Raw genomic sequence first — 20,197 nt, 5'->3', positions numbered from 1 at the left:
TGGGCTGATCTCAAACATGCCACTGAGCCATGACCACAAAATGACCAGAGGGAAAGGACAGATGGAAAGGATAGTCAGTCGTGGGTAACCAATCCATCCCTGAGTAATCAAGAGAAAAGGACTTTGGGAGCCATCCTTCATCCTTACAGACTTTCTGCCTACGTGCTGCGTTATAGCACAGCGATTCTTAGGGTAGGGCTAAATGATTGATTACGGATTTCTCTAGACCTTGAGCTTTCTTTTATTTGTCTTATTTTGACACTCAGTTTAAGCTACCACACAGTACAATTTCTTCTGTGTTTAGATCCCGCCACACCTAACAGATCAATAACCCATTTTTAGGCAGTGGGTTCTGTACTGGCTGTTATCAATATAGCCGAAATTGTGACTATAGTAGTGGGTTATGTTAGAGTCTATTCAGCATTGATGAGAAACTCTGCCCCACAGCCAAGGCAGTGAGGAAAGAAAAACGGTTGGTTATTTTCCAATTTCTGAATTATTCCCAAACGATTTCAGGCAGGCCCTTAAAGGGCCATCAAACCATCTGAGTTGGGGAGGACCTAAGAACCATTTCAAAATGATAATTACTTGGTTTTCTTCACAGCTCCAGCAAAGCCCCTATAACTGAATAGTCTCTGCCAACCCTTCCAATGAAAGAATTTTCCCTTTAAAAAAAAAAAAACCAAAAAACTGCCGGGCGCAGTGGCTCACGCCTGTAATCCCAACACTTTGGGAGGCCGAGGCGGGTGGATCACGAGGTCAAGAGATCAAGACCATCCTGGCCAACATGGTGAAACCCCGTCTCTACTAAAAATACAAAAATTAGGTGGGCATGGTGGCGTGCGCCTGTAGTCCCAGCTACTCGGGAGGCTGAGGCAGGAGAATCTCTTGAACCCGGGAGGTGGAGGCTGCAGTGAGCTGAGATCACACCACTGCACTCCAGCCTGGCGACAGAGCGAGACTCTGTCTCAAAACAAAACAAAACAAAAAAATTTTCAATTTCCTTCTGGGGCAATTTAAATGACTCTCATTTTGTTCTACTCTTCACTCACACACTAAAAATATTTGAAGACTGTCATTCACTAAACCTTCCCTCACCTTATCTTCTCCAGGCTTAATAAATCCAATTTCTTTAAGTTGCTTTCAAAGGACCTATTTCCCAAAGCTTTCATCAATTCTATGTCCTCCTCTATACCCAATATGGCCATTTTATTCTGAGAAAAACAAAAAACATACCTTAAACATGGCCTAATGCAGAGAATACAGGATTCTCTTCCTAGTACACACTTCTTTTTGTGAAAAGTTACTTTTCACCATATGACTGGTTCACAGTTAACACACCATTCTTTATAATCCCCAATGCTACCATAATATTATAGAGCCATGTTCTGTGACTTTGGGGTTTAGTTTTATTTCTTACAGGGACCTGACCCTAAGAAGAATTTCATTGACATCTTCCCTCCATGCCTGTGAAATTGAGTTTCAAGAAAGTGCAGCTCACAAATAATCAATGAACAAACACAGCAGAGTCCAACATCATATTCTCTCCCTCAAAGAGGCCACCCCTCCTCTTGGCTTTATTTTCACTAAGTCCATAGTATCAACAATACTCCCAGTTACCTACACCCATGATAATTCCAGTTCTCCTTCCCCTCAATCTCATCAGTGCCTGACACACAGAAGGTGCCCATAAATATGCCGAGTGAGAGAAGACCCGCACCTTTATCCTCCTCGTGTCTCTTAAGGGTGCTTTCTTTTCAAAGTATGCATCCTCATACCCAGGTCCACTATCCCTTCACTCAGAGATAATCTAAAGAGCCCATCTTCTGCCCAGCTCCCCAACACGTAGCTCGCAGCCATGAGTTTAACCCTCCTAAATAGCCTCCACAAAAAATCTCCCTTAGATACTTATATGCAAATGTTCATTACAGCATTGTTTGCAACCCAAATGTCCATCAAAGGAGGAACAGGTAAACAGAATGTGGTCTATACATACAATGGAATATTTTTCAGTCTTAAAAAGGAAGAAAACTCTGACTTATACTACAATAGGGATGAACCTTGAGGATGTTATGGTACGTGAAATAAACCAGTCAAAAAACAGACAAATTCAGTATGGTTCTGCATTTGCGAGGTACCTGGAATAGTCAAATTCAGAGACAGACAGTAGAATGGTGGTTGCCAGAAGCTGGGGGAAGGAGACGGGAGCTGCTCTTCAATGGGTATAGAATTTCAGTTTTGCAAGATGAAAGTGTTCAACAGTGTGAATGTACTTAACACTATTGAACTATACATTTAAAGATGATTAAGGTAGTAAATTTCATGTTATGTTTTACTGTTAAAAAAAAAAAAAAAAAAACAGGCCAGGTGTGGTGGCTTACACCTGTAACCCCAGCATTTTGGGAGGCTGAGGCTGGGGGATCGCTTGAGCTCGTAGGTTAGAGACTACTCTCTACAAAAAAAATATAAAAAAAATTAGCCGATGTGGTGGCACATGCCTGGGGTCCCAGCTACTCAGGAGGCTGAGATGAGAGGATCACTTGAGTTCAGGAGGTGGAGGTTGCAGTGAACCATGATCGGGGCCACTGCACTCCAGCCTGGCAACAGAGCAAGACCCTGTCTCATAAATAAATAAATAAATAAATAATAAAAGCAGACTCTCCCTTAGTCTTGGTTGCCCACAGCAAGGGAGTGTCCAAGTTTTAAGGCAGGGCTTGGCCTCTCGCTTCGTCAGACTATTGGAACAGGTTAAACTGGACAGAATGGTGGAACGGGCAGCCCTGGACTAGAAAGCAAAGCCTGGGGGGCCACTCCTGGGTCAAGTCCATCTTAGCCTTGACTTCAAAGCCTTCTTCATAACCTAGACCAAACTCAGCACTAAATACACATTCCGTCCATGCTCCCTGAGGCTAATAAGAGGAGTCTTACCTTCCCAGCCAATTCCCTAACCCCAGCCATCATACCAATAGAAAGGTTTGATAATCCTGAAGTAAGATCGTAATGCCTTGTTTCATGTACTGTAGTTTTTTCCAGCTGAAGCCACAACTACACTGCCCTCTTCCTTTAAGGTTCAGAAATTAATCTCAAATATTATCTCCTATGTGGATGCTTTTACTGATTCCTGATCTCTATTATCTGCCCATCAAGATTTAAGCTCATCTCCTTGAAAATCCTGCCCAGAGCACTTTGCACTTAAGACAACTAAATTCTACTTCGAATCAGGGGCTGTGCTCCTGCCCTGGCCCTCCTCCACCCCCAGCCTGTAACGGAGGACCAAGGCATGGGGATTGATAAGCCGTTGTTAAACTGAATCCAAAATGTTTACTGGGCATTTATTATGTTCAAAGCTTAGTGTAAGTGCTGGAGAATAGAAAAGATGTTAAACTAATACTTACTGAACACTAACCACTGTGTCTAGCCTGGGGCAATGGACAAGTTCAGCTTGGTCCTTGAACTCCTAGGGAAAGCAGTCGAGGAAAAACTCCTTGACTGCTTTCATGGACCCTAGGTGAACTACATGTACTTATTCACCTAGAGAAAATGGCCATTTGCAGACATACCCCCAACCTAAACTTTTATCAAGAAATTTGTATCTCTTTTGGTGGAAAGTAACCCAAGAATACAGCTAAACAGAGAGCCAAGCAGATAAACATGCATTACCACTAATTGTGGTATATTAATTAAATGTAACAACTTCATCTTAATACGAAAAAAAAAAATACTCTACATATTCTGTTTACACATTTTCAATTTTTTTCTAAGAGGCAAAGCTGAAAGGGGAACATAAGAAAATCAGCCCGATAGTGGAGTCCACACACTTCCTCTATGCAGGGCACTATGCTAAGCATATTACATGCGGAATCTCATTTAATCCTCGCAGGGGCCCTATGTCGTCATCTCCATTTTACAGATGAGGAAATGAAGCTTAAGGAGAGGTTAAGTGTCTTGTCCCAGAGCACACAGCAGGGAAGAGGCAGAACTGGAATAAAAATCTAGGGTGTCAATTTCAGAGCCCAAGCTCGTAATTAACTGATGCCACATGTCCTGAATAATAATTTGGCTGAAACCTTAAATTTTGCAAAAATGTTGAAAACCTGTCAGAAACGTATGCATGGGAAGATGTCTAACAAAAGTGTGTCATAACCAAAATGTAAGCATGAAAGCTAAAACATAAGATGAATGGGAAAAGTACGAGACACAAATGTTTCTGTTGGAGAATCTTACAAGATGTGTATTTTTCCCCCCCCTGGAGAAAAAAAAAGTTCAAGATCTATTCAATCTCTAGGACTAGTGATTTCTTAACTCTTATCAAAAGCTAAATAAAACAAGACCAAAAAAATTAAAGTTTATTTTAAAAACTGTCGGCCAGGCATGGTGGCTCATGCCTGCAATCCTAGCACTTTGGGAGGCCGAGGCAGGTGGATCACCTGAGGTCAGGGGTTCAAGACCAGCCTGGCCAACATGGTGAAACCCCGTCTCCACTAAAAGTACAAAAATTTGCCGAGCATGGTGGCGGGTGCCTGTAATCCCAGCTACTCAGGAGGCTGAGGCAGGAGAATCACTTGAACCCAGGAGGTGGAGGTTGCAGTGAGCCGAGGTTGCGCCACTGCACTCCAGCCTGGGCAACAGGGCAAGACACTGTCTTTAAAACAAACAAAAAAAATCCCTTTCTAATCTTTAGGGCAATCATCTTAAAAGAGTAGGCATTATTCCCATTTTAGGGACAATAATAATTCCTGTTTTACAGATGATAATTATGGCTAACACATATTGAGCCTGTATTATGAGGCACCATTCTAAAAGTTTCACATGTAGCAACACATTTACTGGCACAGAGAGGTTAAGTAATCTGCCCAAAGTCACAGAGCTAATAAGTGGCAAAACTAGGATGGACAATGAAAGCTCAAAAAGGTTAAACAATTAGATCTAAGGCCACCGAGCTGTCAGTCATGAAGCCAGCAGACCAACACAAGGTAGGCCAGCCTGTGCTCCTCCCACTTGTCATCTGCCGGTCCCAGGGGCATATTTGGATTCCTGCACTCACCAGGGCCCAGTGGGAAATGCCTAAGGGATGGCAGGATAAAGCCCTAGAGCCTGATGCAACCTGAAGAGCACAGGCCTCATCTACAGGGGCCACGACCTTCAATTCTTAAAGAGGAGACAGAAATAGAGATCTTGATTTAAAAAATCTCTAGATTGTTTAATATCGCCTCAATGTTTTCTAAAAAGCGTCATGTAGGCCAAAGAAAACATGTCTCCGCGGGCTATCAGACTACAACTGCTCTTTACTTATTAAGAGTCTTAGGTCAAAAGATGAGCTGTATGATCATGTCCAAAAAATGTCAGAAATCAGTGCTGCTGGGCCAAGACGACTTAACTCAATTCCTCTCTACGACTCAACTCAATTCCTCTCTACGTACAACAAAGATTTACACTGGATTTGCCCTCCAGGCAAACTTTTACCTCCTCTAACTCCTCCCCAGGCCTTCCTCATTCCGGACTTATAGCTGTGGCAATATCTATTCAAGTTACCAAAACTGCACATGAAATTTGCATATTTGGATTCCTGCAAATGTCACTTAATCTCAACTTTTAAAAGTTACCGCATATTAATGGAGCAAAAAAAGCTCTTCCCACATCCTAGCCTGCCAACTCTTAAACTAAATTCATTCTGAAGAAAAAGCTGCCACAGCCTTGACCACTACCTTGAAGGGGTCCCCACACTGCAGGCCAGCTCTGAGAATTCCGCTAGAGACACGAGGTTCATTTCCTCATGTCCTTCTTTAATCAGCTGGAAGAGACTTGAGGAAATGAGTCAAAACCCTGAGGGTAACTTCGAAGGGCTGTCAACAACAGCAGCAAAATTCATCACCACAACAACATCTGTACATGAATGTGCTCCAAGGGAAGCCCGCAGAATACTTGGCATACTTCTGATGAGAATTTCTTTTGGGAGAAAAAAATGGCTTTGGATGGTAGATTGCCGTTATTTCTCACCGTGCTTTCCAGGGTAAATAGCCAATGGCATCAGCCATTATTGGGGGTGTTCTCTTTCACACCTATGCACAAGACCATTTTTATGTTTTGGAGTGGGAGATGGATTTTTAACTGGCTTGCATCATCATTTTAGAAACAGCTTACCTTCATTTCTGAGGGACGCTAACTGGAATGAGACAGCTAACAACTAAGCCAGCATACCACAGCGTCAAATGCCTACAGCCCCTCCTCCAAGCTAAAATTTAATTAATCCTCCCTCCACAAATACTCCCCTTTCATAAGACATGCAATTCTAAATATTTTTCACCAAAATTGGGAAGGTAGTGACATTGGTCATTCTGCATTCCCAGAACTTCCAACAATCCCTGACACATAGTAAAAACTCATTAAATATTTTTGAATGAGTCTTACAACAGATTCTGGTGAATCATGTGAATGGATATAGAGCCGGGCACATGCAGCCAATCTCATCAGGCTTCACCATTGATGATTTAGGACTTATCCTTAGCTAGTTTCTCCAGCTGTAAAATGTTAGGGGTAATAATAGTACTACTTCCTAGGCTCACTGAGACTACTAGAAATAGCAGGTAAAGCCCCAAGCAACAGGCCTGGCACATCGTTTCCAACTGAAGAGCAACAACTATGTATACCACACATGTCATAAGAAATTTAAGGCCCATTAGAAAGCATGCTATAAATGCACAGCATTACGTGATTTACAGTCATGAGAAAAAAAAATGGGGATGAGTGGGGGAAAAAACAGAATAGGGATAAATGAATTATCTGGGATCTCTTATTTCCAGCAGAATAATTTAGAGTGCCTTGTGTCCAGCTGCTGAGAATGACTCCAGCCTCACACCTGCAGGAACGAAGAGGGGAAGGTATGATTCACTATTCCTTGCAGGTTCATCCTGTTAGGCACAGGAGCTGTAATAATTTGGGGGGGGGGGGTGCCGCGGGAAGAATGACGGTTAGGACAAAGTGGGCACCTCCTAGCCCTCAAAGGGCAATGCAGAGGAATATATGGGAATTGAAGGGCAGAAAGCATAAGCCACAGCTCCTTGCTTCAGCCAGGGGCAGACGGGTCAGATGCACCCATACTCTATGAGTTCCCTGTGAGCAGGAGAGGAAGAAGAATTTCAAAGAGGCAGACAGGGGCCAGGGGAATAGTTAAAAAGAGTGCTGAGTCTACACTCAGAACATTGGAGAATTCTGGACCCAAACGATCCTTCATGATGCAGATGCCTCCTTGCACTCTGGAGGACACTAGGTTTCCCAGAATTTAAGCAACCTGCCCTAAGCAACCTGGCCAAGGGCAAGCAGCCAAGAAATGGCAGAGAAAAGGAGAACCCAGGGGACAGAGCAAGGCTTTGTCGTTACACCACACTGCCCTCCCAGGAGACAGACCTTAAAATCCCCTTTGCCAAAAATCTATTGGGGAGAAGAAAACCACTGATTCTTTTAAATTTTTAAAAGGGAGATATTCGATATGGTCTTTCTAGTCTCCTACTAGGGTCTAGTTCACGTACCTTAAAACTGATATTAAAAAGGTCAAGGCACAAAAACATAAAGACCAGATGTGTTGTTTTAAGCTAGGTGATCAAATCCTCCAGGGAATCCGAACACTCCCTCGTGACCCCTGCTGACCCGTCCTGCTGCACAGGGGTCCAGATGCAAGGCCTCTCTGCCCCCACAGGAAAGCCCTCACAATAGTTACAAGACCAGGACGCGGCAGACCGCGCCTGGAGACTTTATAGAGAAACTGACCGGTAGTCGACAGTCTCACAACCGTTCATTGCGCCGCTTCCTTTCAAGCGCTTGATTCCAGCTAAGACTCACTTTCTATCCTTACATCATCAGGGTAACCTTAAAGGTTTGTTTTTTAAAATGACCTGAGAGAGAGCAGGGCTTCAGGGATGAGCTGGGCGACCTGCACTCGCGCGCACCAGCGACACCTGGAAAAAAGGGAACGGGAGGCAGGAATCTGACCGAGGGGCTCCAGCAGCCTGCAAATCCTTCACCTAAGACCCAGTTCCCGCGCGGATATACCTGGATTTCTGTTATAGCTTTAAGAACTGAGTAGGATTTGCATTAAGTTCCACTCCATCTCCCACCCCACCCCCAAGCAGCCCTGAAGTATAGATGTCCCGGGGGCGGGGAGGCGAGCGGTCACGAATCTCAAAAATTTCCGAAGAAAACAGGACCTGCGAATACAGGTCGCAGACACCGGGAACTAGGGGCTTCCAGAACCCGCCAGGCAGGCCGGACACTCTGGCCGGCGTGCTAGGCGGCCGGAGTCAGGGAACGCAGAGTCCCAGCACGCTGTCCCTCGCCTTCCCAGAGCAGGCGGCAAACGCAGCCTCCAGCCGCCCCGGGGCGCGTGGCAGGAATGAAACGGCGCCGCGGCAGAAAGGGGCGAGCACGGGATGTAGGAAAGCAAAAAGTCTGCAACCTAGCGGCTGCTTTCCACACGCCCTGCCCAAGTTGTCCCTGTCGCCACCACCTCCAGGCTCGCGGGAGTCCGGCCCCACAGCCCCACGCCGCGCACTCCCAGCGCGAAAGCCTAAGCCGGAGGCGGGGAAACGCCGCAGCCTTCGATTCGTCTCCACGGGTGGCGCCGCGAGCGGAGGCGGCAGCGGGTCGGTCCCCAGCTCTGGGCACAAAGAGCGCCTGCGGTTGGAAGGCAGCAGCCGCAGAGGAGAGAAAGGGCTCTCTAACTTTGCCCTCCGCGCGGCGGAGAACCTGCAGGCAGGTCCTCCTGGGCGCCGGTCACACACACGCAACTTTTAACAAAAGGAAGCTGCGGCCGCGCCTCGCACGGCGAGAGAAGGCGCTCCGTGCAAACCCCTGAGACCCCCGCCTCCCCGCCCCGCGCAACGTCGGCACAAAAGCCACCCCAAACTCGCACGCAGCCTGCAGCCTCGCTCACGCCTAACTCCCCCTTGCTGTCCCCATTCCCGAAGAACCCCGGCTTCGCGTCCCCCACCACCAGCAGCTGGGGTCTCCTCGCGCAGGTGAGCGAGACAGGGCGCCGGAGAGTCGGAGGGCCACCTGGAGTCTCCCTGGAGGCTGGAACGCACGGGCACTGAGGGCCCGCAGTCCTCTCTCCGGATGCACCCTGGCGTGTACCACCCTCCCGGGCACAGGCTTCGCCGAGTAGTCGCACTGTCGGGGTGCCAGCCGCGGTGTCCCACCTGTCTGGACGCGGAGCAGTAGGAGCAGAACGCAGAGAAAATCCCAGGCGCCGCGAGCGCCTCTCATCGCGGTGGCTGCGCTGGGATCCGAGCTCTAGTCCACGTTCCAGCTCTCGCCCAAGTGCAGCGAGCGCGGCAAAGCCGAGCCCCCAGAGCGGCGAGCGCCGAGCGCCGAGCGCCGAGCAGCAGCCCCTCCTCCCAGCGCCCTCCCTCTGCGCGCCGGCCACGCCCCTCCTCGCCTCCCCTCCCTCGCGTCCGCCCGGGTCTCGCTCCTTCCCGCCGGCGTCTGGCCCCTGTTCTTTCGAAGTGTTAATGCCGGGGGGCTGTGCCCGCGGGGTGGAGGAGGGCGCGCGCGCCCTCGCTCCCCGCTCTTGACTCCGGAGCCCCTTTCTTTCTCCACCTCTCCACCCCTGGGATGTGGACGGCCCGGCCGAGGCCGTTCCCGGACCAAGGAGGTGCTGCCCGCTCGCTTTGTGAAGCTGGGCACCACGCGCACGTTAGGGCACGGGCTCGCCACCTGCCAGGTGCTCCCCAGACAATAAAGGTCGGCTGCCCGCCCCTCGAGCACGTTCGGGCGGGAGGAGGCTGGACGCCGCTGCTGGTGGAGGCGGCACGGGGATGGGGAGGGGAGCGTTAGGAAATTGAGCCCCGACATTCCCCTCCAGGCCTGTTAGGAGCGCCTGGCACCGCGGTAAAGGCTGAGCCCGGTTTAGCTAATTGTTTCTGCTCAATTTCTCCACCTGCTTCTTAACCTGTGAGAACACAGTGGGTTCCTATTGGTCGGCGTGGCCTCCGCCCAAGAAGCCCCTGCCGGGACTTGTGTGGAGACGGGCGGTGGAGTGGGGAAGGGAGCGTTGCGAAGTTTGCTCTGGGAGCCCAGGTTTTCATACACATTTTTCCCCCCTCCCCCCAACGCTGCCAACCCCAGTAATGATTTCTCTGCCTCTGTATCAGACGACAGTTTTAGGGCTAGGGATCCCTGTGTTGCTCTTAACTGCCCTTGCCGGTCCCAGGAGCAAAATAAAAGTACAATGATTCTCTTAAGCCCGATTTCACTGCCCAGAAAGTGCTTTACCCACAGTCTCATGGTGGATCCTTGAACGGAAAGCAACAACAGTATCTGTATAGGGGTTAATAGTTCTTCCCCACACCGACTCTTCTTTTCATGCTCACGATAACAGCTTTGTGAGGAAGGTAGAGCAGGTATGTTTATTATTGTAGTGAGGGAAGACCCAGGGCTTAAACCCTTATTGGAAGACCTACTCCAAGACAGATGAACTTTCCCTGTACATTCTGATAAACTAATAAGACATCCCTCCTGAGAGCTTAAGAATGGAAAAATAAATGGCAGATGCCCATCAGAAAAAGGGATAGAACAGGTACACCTAGACTCTTCTCTGAAGTATCATCCAAAATTTACAGTTGCCCAGCTGCCCCACTTCATTTAATATTGAAAGCTCTCCTGTTGCTTAATAGTGTGAGGACCCAGGTTGATGTAAGAAAAATGATTTTTAAAGCTAATCACTTAAAAATAATCAGTACTAGAGGGTGATCAAATGATCTGTGTATGATTGCCTCTCTTTAAATGTAAGTATTTATTCACTCAGCAAGCATTTATTTAGTGTCTGCTGTGAAGCAAGGAGGAGCTAGGTACCAGGAGTACTATTATTAATAGACAGATACGCAGATGTGGCCCCTGCCCTCACAGTCCTTATAATCAAGTATGGGGACCTATATCCCAATCTCCCAGCAAAAGGTTCGAGTCATGCGGCTGTAGGAGAACTGAAATACAAAAGGTCTCTGTGCTCTGGGCCATCAGATCTCGTGTTTTTCTTAGGATGACAGATAAAAGATACCACTCAAAGCATTCGTAAGTTTCTGGGATCTTGATTTATTTCTAAAATTCATTTTGTACTGAGAAAAAATCACTATGAGTTAAAATATCAACATTATGCCTGAGAAAAAATTTACAATTTTCTTCTTCAATCAGCTGATATTGGAGAGGATAACATCTTCAAAAGAGTGGGTGAAAAGAGACCATATTGCAATTTAATTCTAGGCAAGGAACTTCTATCAGGAAAAAAAAAAACTGGTTAGGGAGTTATACCATGTTGGACTGTCATTCCTGTTTTTCATTCAGCAAATATCTTTTGAGCACCTAGGTAGGCATAAGACCTACATAAATGAGTAAGACAAAGTCTCTGCCTAGGGGAATTCACAGTCCAGCAGGGAAAATAGGTACTCAAATAAGAAACTATAGTATCTGCTAACAGAGCGTATGTTCAGCCAGTACACACCAATTTGGCCTTATTGGTTGACACAATATTGAAATCCTTCTGTACTGATTACAAAAAAAACCATCTTCTAAAATATCTCCTAGCCCAACCTTGAGACACGCTAAATCTCCTTAGATCCAGGAATTAAAATTTTAATGCTGGCCACAACAGAGAGCCTCCAGTACTTGTACCTTTAGGGTTGCTAGCTGCTTTTAATAATACCCACTGCCTGTTACATAAAGAAAGGAAGCATATATATAAGGCACTGTGAGTGGACATATGTGCTGTAATATATAAGGAACTATGTTATAGATCAGCAGTGTCCAATGGAACATTGGCAATGATGGAAACGTTTTATATCTCAGGTAGGATGTATGGATTAATTCTATACTGTATTTTGTGATAGTCCTGGGCATGTTCAGGGATTGTGCTTTATGTATTTCATTGTTTTCATAATTCTTTTAGCAAGGATTCTCGATTGCAACTTATAGAAGCAGCTTAAGTTAAGCAAGCAAACAAAGAAGCCTAAATGTATTGGCTCTTATAACCAGAAAGTCCAGGGATGATAGTGTTTCAGACTTTCCTAGATCCAAGGACTCAAAGTTACCAGAACTTGAAGGGCGAGTGTGTGTGGATGCATGTGTGCACAAGTGCACGTACACTTTCCTCCACCTTTATCCTCAACAATACTTTCCTGTGTTGTTTTGCCATCCTTGTATACACTCAGAGCAGCTCTAGGCTTACAGCTCACTAGTACCAACGGAAGTAGAGCTTTTCTGCCCCCATAAACATCTCCTATAAAAGTTTATGGGAGAAACCGAGTCTCACTGACGTGGCTTAAGTCATGTGCCCATTGGGAAGGAGCCAGAGGGATGGAGTATGCTGATTGGCCATGTCTGAGTCGTGTGCCCACCCCTGAAGCCGGGGTCAGGGATCCTCTTCACACCAGTGGCCTGAGATGGGGAAGGGTACATCCCCAAAGAAAAATTGATGCACCATCAACAGAAGAAAGAAGAATAATGCCACACAAATACAACTAACAGCTAAAATCTCGAACTTGAAAATATTTTATTATATTTCTGACTGTAAAAGTAAAGATGCTTATTGTAGAAAATTTGGAAAATACCAAAAATTATAAAAAACAAAAAAAGCACTCAAGATACAATCACCGAAGAGTTTGTTTTAATATGTTCCTTTCTTTTTTCTCTATTTATGTGTGAGGTTTTTTTCCCTTTACATAATTTAAGATCTTAGTATATTTTCAGTTTTCTATCCAGCTTTTTCACAAATAACATGAGCATTATTACAGATCATTAAAAATCCTTTGGAAACATACTGTTTAATGGCAGTATAATGTTCAATTGTATGGATGTACCATAATTCTGGATGTTTAATCATTTCTTTCTCTTTTTTTTCCAATTTTTTACTATCATAAATTACTTGATGATTAATGTCTTGGTGAATAAAACTTGCCTGCTTCTCATGAGTTATTAAGTATGCATTCCTACCCAGGGGTGGAATTACTACACCGAGAGTATAATCCTTTTCAAGTTTACTTTTTAATAGCTTTTCTTGGTATTCAGCAATCATCTGAAAGTCTTTTGTCCATGAAGTTGAAGAAATGAATAGATTAATACAATCCCTCTGGTTAGATTCCATACTAACAATAACCACTTCACAGTTTGTGAGTCTGAAAGGAGATGATGTATGGTCTTCATTCCAGCTTTCATTCAGTATTAATTGAACATCTCTGTGTCAGATGTAGTATATTAGGTGCCAGGGATACCAAGTTAGACGAGACACAGATGCCGCCCTCGCAGGATTTCCAGCGAATGAGGGGAGACACGAATAAAGGGGCAAAAATTACATGGCATGAGGTACTCGAACGGAGCCATGCACAGTAATGTTTGCACACAGAGGAGCACCTGTCCAGTGAGCTCATGTGGCCTCCCAGAGAGGTAGGCATTAGACTCTGAAGGATCAGGAGGGGGGAAAGGGAAAGGAGAGAAGAATGTTCCAGCAGTGGGAAGTACAAACGCACAGGGCTAGAGGCAGGAAACAGCGTGAGGAATAGGAAGAACAAGGAGTGCTGCCCAGTCAAGGAAACGGGGCTTGGAGGGGAGTGGGGAGAGTCGAGGCCACAGAGATAGACAAGAACTATAAATACTCGGAAATGAGAACCTCATCCTCTGAGCTACAGGGAGTCACTAAAGGACTTTAAGCTGCGGCCTGTTGTAATAAGATTTACATTTTTGGAAAAACAGTGAAGGAACTCAGTGAAGGGTGACTTGAAAGGGGGCAAAACTTAAGGCAGGAAGAAAATGGTAAGGAGCCTAATGCAGTGATCCACAGGAGAAACAGGGAACTGAATTAAGTCCACAGAGGTGAGAATAGTGAGAGGGGATGAATAAGGAAGTTAAGAAGACTCAATAAGCCTGTGTGACCAGAAGTATTGTGGAGCTACATGTGCTACCATCCAGCAAGACATGGAGGTACTTGGTAGTGGACAGTGAAGGATTTGGAGTTGAGCCTGTTTGTTCTGAGATGCTCGTGGACTTTTTTTTTTTTTTTGAGACGGAGTCTCGCTCTGTCGCCAAGGCTGGAGTGCAGTGAGTTCACGCCATTCGCCTGCCTCAGCCTCCCGAGTAGCTGGGACTACAGGTGCCCGCCACCATTCCTGGCTAATTTTGTTTTTGTATTTTTAGTAGAGATGGGGTTTCACCAGTTAGCCAGGATGGTCTCAGTCTCCTGACCTCAACCTCCCAAAGTACTGGGATTACAGGCATGAGCGACTTTTTTTTTTTTTTTCTTATTATTTTTTCGGAGACAAGATCTCCTTCTGTTGTCCAGGCTGGAGTGCAGTGGTGCCTTCACAGCTCCCTGCAGCCTCAAACTCCTGGGATCAAGCCATCCTCCTGCCTCAGCCTCCTGAGTAGCTGGGAGTACAGATACATGCCATCACACTCGGCTAATTTTTTTAAAGAGATGAGGTCTCACTGTGTTGACCAGGCTGATCTCAAACTCCTGAGCTAAAGCGATCCTCCCACCTCAGCCTCCCAAAGTGCTGGGATTACAGATATGAGCCACTGCACCAGGCCAGACTTCTTAACACTATATATGGAAGCCTGGGGCTCAGCACAGGACCAGGCTGCAGAGAGGGGACTGCAGCCTCGGATTTGCATTAGGTCACTCCGGATAAAATGTACATTACAAAGAAAACAGAGGGAAGACGTCCTCTCCTCAGGGAATATCAGTAAGGGACAGGCAGAGAGTACCCCATAAAGGGGCCGGGCATGATGCCTCACACCTGTAATCCCAGCATTTTGGGAGGCCAAGGCGGCAGATCATTTGAGATTAGGACTTTGAGACCAGCCTGGCCAATATGGCAAAAACCTGTCTCTACTAGAAATACAAAAATTAGCTGGGTGTGGTGGCAGGCCTCTGTAGTCCCAGCTACTCTGGAGGCTGAGGCAGGAGAATCACTGGAGTCTGGGCAGAGGTTGCAGTGAACCAAGATCGCGCCACTGCACTCCAGCCTGGGTGACAAAGCAATACTTTGTCTCAAAAAACAAAAACAAAAAACCACCCCTTAAAGGATCCCAATAAGCAGGGGTTAGAAAGGCAAAAAAGGGCTGTGGCAAAAGGAGATTTTCAGGAAAGCTGGAGTGTTCAACTGTATCATATCTCTTAGGGAGGTCAAATAAGATAAGGGCAGAAAGCATCAGCAGGAGTTTGTAATCGTAATAAGAACTGACAACGTCTACCAAAGTTCTAAATTCTTTATGTACACTAACCCATTTAATCTTCCCAAGAACTCTACCAGATAGATACTCTTTTTCTCCCCATTTTGCAAATGAGAAAACTGAGGCACAAGGAAGTTAAGTAACTTGCACAAAATTTGAATCCTATGCCAGGATTGGAACCCTTAACATAGCCCCTGTGCTTAATTACTGTAATATCTCACGTCCCTAAACCTACAAGTCTTTGGTAACTTTAAACACATATTGTCCCAACTACACACCCATTACACACATGCACAGTGTGTGGGGCCAGAATTCAGAATGTAGTGCATTGAGCAATACGTTAGAAGTGAAGAGGTAGGCCCAGGGATTTATTCTTTGGAAGGTTTTCAAGTTTGGTGGTATGAGGAAAGAGGGGAAGAGTCAAGAGATTAAGGGGAGATTGGGAAGCCCTGAGTGTTTGCGGGCTCTGCTGAAAGCACCAGAGGAAAGAGATCTTGGGCCGGCACAGTGGCTCTTTCCTATAACCCCAGCACTTTGAGAGGCTGAGGTGGGAGGATGGCTTGAGCCTGGAAGTTGAGACCAGCCTGGGCAACATGGCGAAATCCCATCTCTACAAAAAATACAAAAATTGGCTGAGTTTGGTGATGTGTGCTGATACTCTCAGCTACTCAGGAGGCTGAGGTGGGAGAATCGCTTGAGCCTGGGGCAACAGAGTGACACCCTGTCTCAAAAAAGAAAAAAAAGAAAAAGAAAAAAAAAAAACGGATCTGGAAGATCCAGGTGAGGGGGGAGGATGATTTGAAAAGGGAAATGGAAACACAGTCTAAAGCCAAGATGGAAGAATGAACATTAGAAACCAGAAGGAACAAGTCCAGTGAGAAATGGGAGAAGTGTGTAGGGTCAATTTAAAAACCCTAGAGTCCCATTGTATATATGAGTATTTAAAATATGATACTAATAGGTAACTTTTTCATAATTATCAACAATCATTCCTGAGAACTTCCTACAACAAAGGCACTGCACAGAAATCCATCCATACATACATACGTAAAGTAATAGGGCATCTTATCTAAATCCGTGTTGCTTCCCAGATTTAGGAGTATTTCTAAACTTTAGAGTTCCGTAAATCTCCTTAGCACACGGTTCAGACATCTTTTAAGTCACATATCTTTTTTTTGGCTTATATAACAATTATTTGTAACCTTGTCACAGCCTCTTTACTAAATAATAAATTATTTGAGGAAATTGTACTATAAGTCAACTGTGAGTCTCAAACAAAGGGTTTGCCCAAAAAGCCAGGCAAGCCAGGCACCCAATAGGCCCTGTGTTTACAAAACCATAATTACTGACAAATTATGCATCTGGAGGCATTTCCCTGTGTTTTTTACTTCATCAGGATTTGTTTTGGCCCCAGGAAATCCAATCTATTATTATTATTGTCATAAATTTGTATAATCCAAATCTGTGTTAATCTCATAGTGAACACCATGACTCTTTTTACTTTTTATTATTTTCTCTCTGATCTGATAAAGAAGTTACATTACGTTGCTGCAGGAGAAAAACTTGGTTTTCTTCTTCTTTTTAGTTTTATTTTATTTTATTTTGAGATGGAGTTTGGCTCCTGTTGCCCAGGCTGGAGTGCAACAGCACAATCTCGGCTCACTGCAACTGCCACCTCCCAGGTTCAAGCGATTCTCCTGCCTCAGTCTCCAGCCTCCCGAGTAGCTGGGATTACAGGCATGCGCCACCACGCCTGGCTAATTTTTTGTATTTTTACTAGAGACAGGGTTTCTGCATGTCAGTCAGGCTGGTCTCGAACTCCCGACCTCAGGTGATCTGCCCGACTCGGCCTCCCAAAGTGCTGGGATTACAGGCATGAGCACCTTGCCCGGCCCTTCTTTCTATTCTTAAGAATAAAAGTCTTAAATGGTTGAGTAAATACAAGGAGTAAATATGTGTTTAACACAAGAAAGAGTAAAGATAAACCAAGTTTCCTGATTCGTGGGAGACTGGGGAGACAGAACTGTTTCTAATCTGTATGCAAGTGTTAACATTTGCAACTAAATGATCTCAGATTAGGGACTGCCCCTCATTCTTTTTTTTTTTTTTTTTTTTGAGATGGAGTCTTGCTGTGTCACCCAGGCTACAGTGCAGTGGTGTGATCTCGGCTCACTGCAACCTCCACCTCCCGGGTTCAAGCAATTCTCCTGCCTCAGCCTCCTGAGTAGCTGGGACTACAGGCACTCACCACAATACCCAGCTAATTTCTGTATTTTTAGTAGAGATGGAGTTACACCATGTTGGCCAGGCTAGTCTCGAACTCCTGACCTCATGATCCGCCTGCCTCAGCCTCCCAAAGTGCTGGGATTACAGGCATGAGCCACCTATCCCTCATTGTTGATTGACAGAAACTATTAACACAATGGAAAAATAGTAACATGAACATGGCCTTTATTATACAGGCGCTGTAGCATAAACCATTCCCAGCGACAGAAGGAGTCTCTGATCATCGCTAGACCACAGGCCTCCAGTGGTTAAAGTGACTCTGGAGATGGGGATATTTACTTGGCAGGGCCCCGAGGCAAGAGGAAGGAGATAAATGAGGAAAAGTTGACTCTACAAGGTGTGTTTTTTTAAAACACACCTGATATTTTGAGTTGCATATAAGTAGGGTGATCATATAATTTATCATCCATACTAGGGCACTTCTAGTAGTGAAAAAGAACAAAAGGCATAAACTAGGCACTCCAGGATGAATGGTTATCCTGAGGATAAGGGTTGTGGAAACTTCTCTGCTGCCACCCTTTTCAGTTAGGAATCAGGTCTCTTCTATCCCTAAGGCCCTTTAGGACAGAAATGCCCTGGAAATGTGGCTGCAAGTACTGAATGCTTTTGACCTCAGCTTGGGAGGAGGGTGTGAAGATTGTGGGGTGTCAGGGAGAGAGAGAGAGCTTAAGCCAGTTGAAAAACACCAATAGGGGGCCGGGCACAGTGGCTCATGCCTGTAATCCCAGCACTTTGGGAGGCCGAGGCAGGCGGATCATGAGGTCAGGAGTTTGAGACCAGCCTGGCCAATATGGTGAAACCCCGTCTCTACTAAAAATACAAAAATTAGCCGGGCGTGGTGGCACGTGACTGTAGTCTCAACTACTTGGGAGGCTGAGGCGGGAGAATCGCTTGAACCCGGGAGGCGGAGGTTGCGGTGAGCTGAGATCATGCCACTGCACTCCAGCCTGGATGACAGAGCAAGACTCTCTCCAGAAAGGGAGAGAGAGAGAGAGAGAGAGAGAAAGGAAAGAAAGAAAAACACCAATAGTATTGACTTGCATATTAAAAAAAAATTCCTGGCCAAAATAATCATCGTTCTCATTATTATAATAATATATAATTGTATATTCATGGCATAATGATCAGAGTACCCATCTTTTTATTACACAAGTGACTTTAAGACTTATTTATGGGCCATAACCATATCAAGATATAATACTAGCTAATGTTTATTAATTAATCCTGATGGTTCATATGCTGATGGAAGTGTTTGCTTGTATTATCGCATTTCTCCTCCAAACAACCCTTTGAGGTAGGTCTATCATTAGCCCCATTTTACAGATAAGGAAAGGAAGGCACTGAAAGGTCAAGTGACTTACCTGAGGTCACCTGGTTAGGAAGTGGTGGAGGTAGGCTTGGAACCCAGGTAGCCAGCTGGGCCCATGCTTGTAGTCTCAGCTAGTGAGAAGGCTGAGGCAGGAGAATCACTTGAGCCCAGGAGTTCTAGATCAGCCTGGACAACATAGCAAGATTCTATTTCAAAAATAAAATAAAATAAAATAGGCCAGGCGTGGTGGCTCACACCTGTAATCCCAGCACTTTGAGAGGCCGAGGCCAGCAGATCACTTGAAGTCAGGAGTTCAAGACCAGCCTAGCCAACATGGTGAAACTCCATCTCTACTAAAAATACAAAAACTAGCTGGGTATTGTGGTGGGCGCCTGTAATCCCAGCTACTCGGGAGGCTGAGGCAGGAGAATTGTTTGAACCCAGGAGATGGAAGTTGCAGTGAGCAGAGATCACGCCACTGAACTCCAGCCTGGGCGACAGAGCAAGACTTCGTCTTGAAAAAAAAAAAAAAAAATAGGATAGGGTAGGGTAGGGTAGGGTAGGGTAGGGTAGGATAGGATAGGATAGGGAACCCAGGCAAACCTCCACACTGCTGCCTCCCTCTGCACCACGGGACTATAGTGCACTATTGTTCCATTTTAATAGTAGGTTTTCAACTTCACACTTTACTGTTTAGAACCAAAGGGATTTTTTTTTTAGCCATCTCTGTGTCCTCTACCTCTTATACTGAATAAAAGTTCAAAACTTGCTTCCTGCAGACCAACTATAAAAATAAATATGTGTGGCAAATGGGATAATTTGAACACTGACAGGATATTTGATGATTTTAAGCAAGATAATTTTTAAGGTGTGATAATAGCATTGTACTAACATTAAAAATAGAGTCTTTACAGTTTAGTGATGTATTCAGTACTTATGATGAAATCCTATGATGCCCGAGAGTCACTTCACAATTTTCCAGTGGAGCGGGGGTGAGGGGCGGTAGGGAGTGGGTGGGAAGATAGGTGAAGCAGGATTGGCCAAATGGTTGCTGAAGCCTGGGAGGCAGGATGCAGAGGTTCGTTATACTTTTGTAGATGTTTAATTTTTTCCACAATAAACAGTGGTTTTAAATTGCTGACGGTATTTAACCAAATGGAGAAAACCAAGGGAATGACAGGACCATAGTCAGCAAAATCTTTGCCCTGCACTCTTATCAGCAAGTTTGAGCCTTGTCCAAGTCCCTTCAATGCTCTGGACCTACTGTTGTCCCTCTTAAAATAAGAGGTTTGCCCCCAGATGATCTCTTATCTCTGAGGTTCCTTCCAGCTCTAAAATTTTAATTATCTGATATGAGGGCAATAGTTAAAGGAAAAGGCAGAGTGCAGTGGC

General features: G+C 45.4%; 1 protein-coding gene across 4 annotated transcripts in view; it reads right to left on the bottom strand.

Moving 5' to 3' along the window:
* KIT (KIT proto-oncogene, receptor tyrosine kinase) overlaps positions 1-9,384 on the bottom strand; it is an 82,574-nt gene extending 73,190 nt beyond the window's left edge. For 2 of the 4 annotated variants that reach the window (XM_032151289.2, XM_032151304.2), the window contains exon 1: positions 9,192-9,384. In XM_032151289.2, coding sequence (XP_032007180.1) covers positions 9,192-9,258 — 67 coding nt within the window. In that variant the 5' untranslated portion in view covers positions 9,259-9,384. The remainder of the gene's footprint in view (positions 1-9,191) is intronic. The other 2 variants (XM_032151280.2, XM_032151297.2) reach the window with 1 other exon arrangement.
* Positions 9,385-20,197: the final 10,813 nt, after the last annotated feature.

Source organism: Hylobates moloch, unplaced genomic scaffold, assembly GCF_009828535.3.
Source record: "Hylobates moloch isolate HMO894 unplaced genomic scaffold, HMol_V3 SCAFFOLD_2, whole genome shotgun sequence".
NCBI classification, from domain to species: domain Eukaryota; kingdom Metazoa; phylum Chordata; class Mammalia; order Primates; family Hylobatidae; genus Hylobates; species Hylobates moloch.
This window is presented reverse-complemented; position numbering and strand designations above follow the sequence as displayed.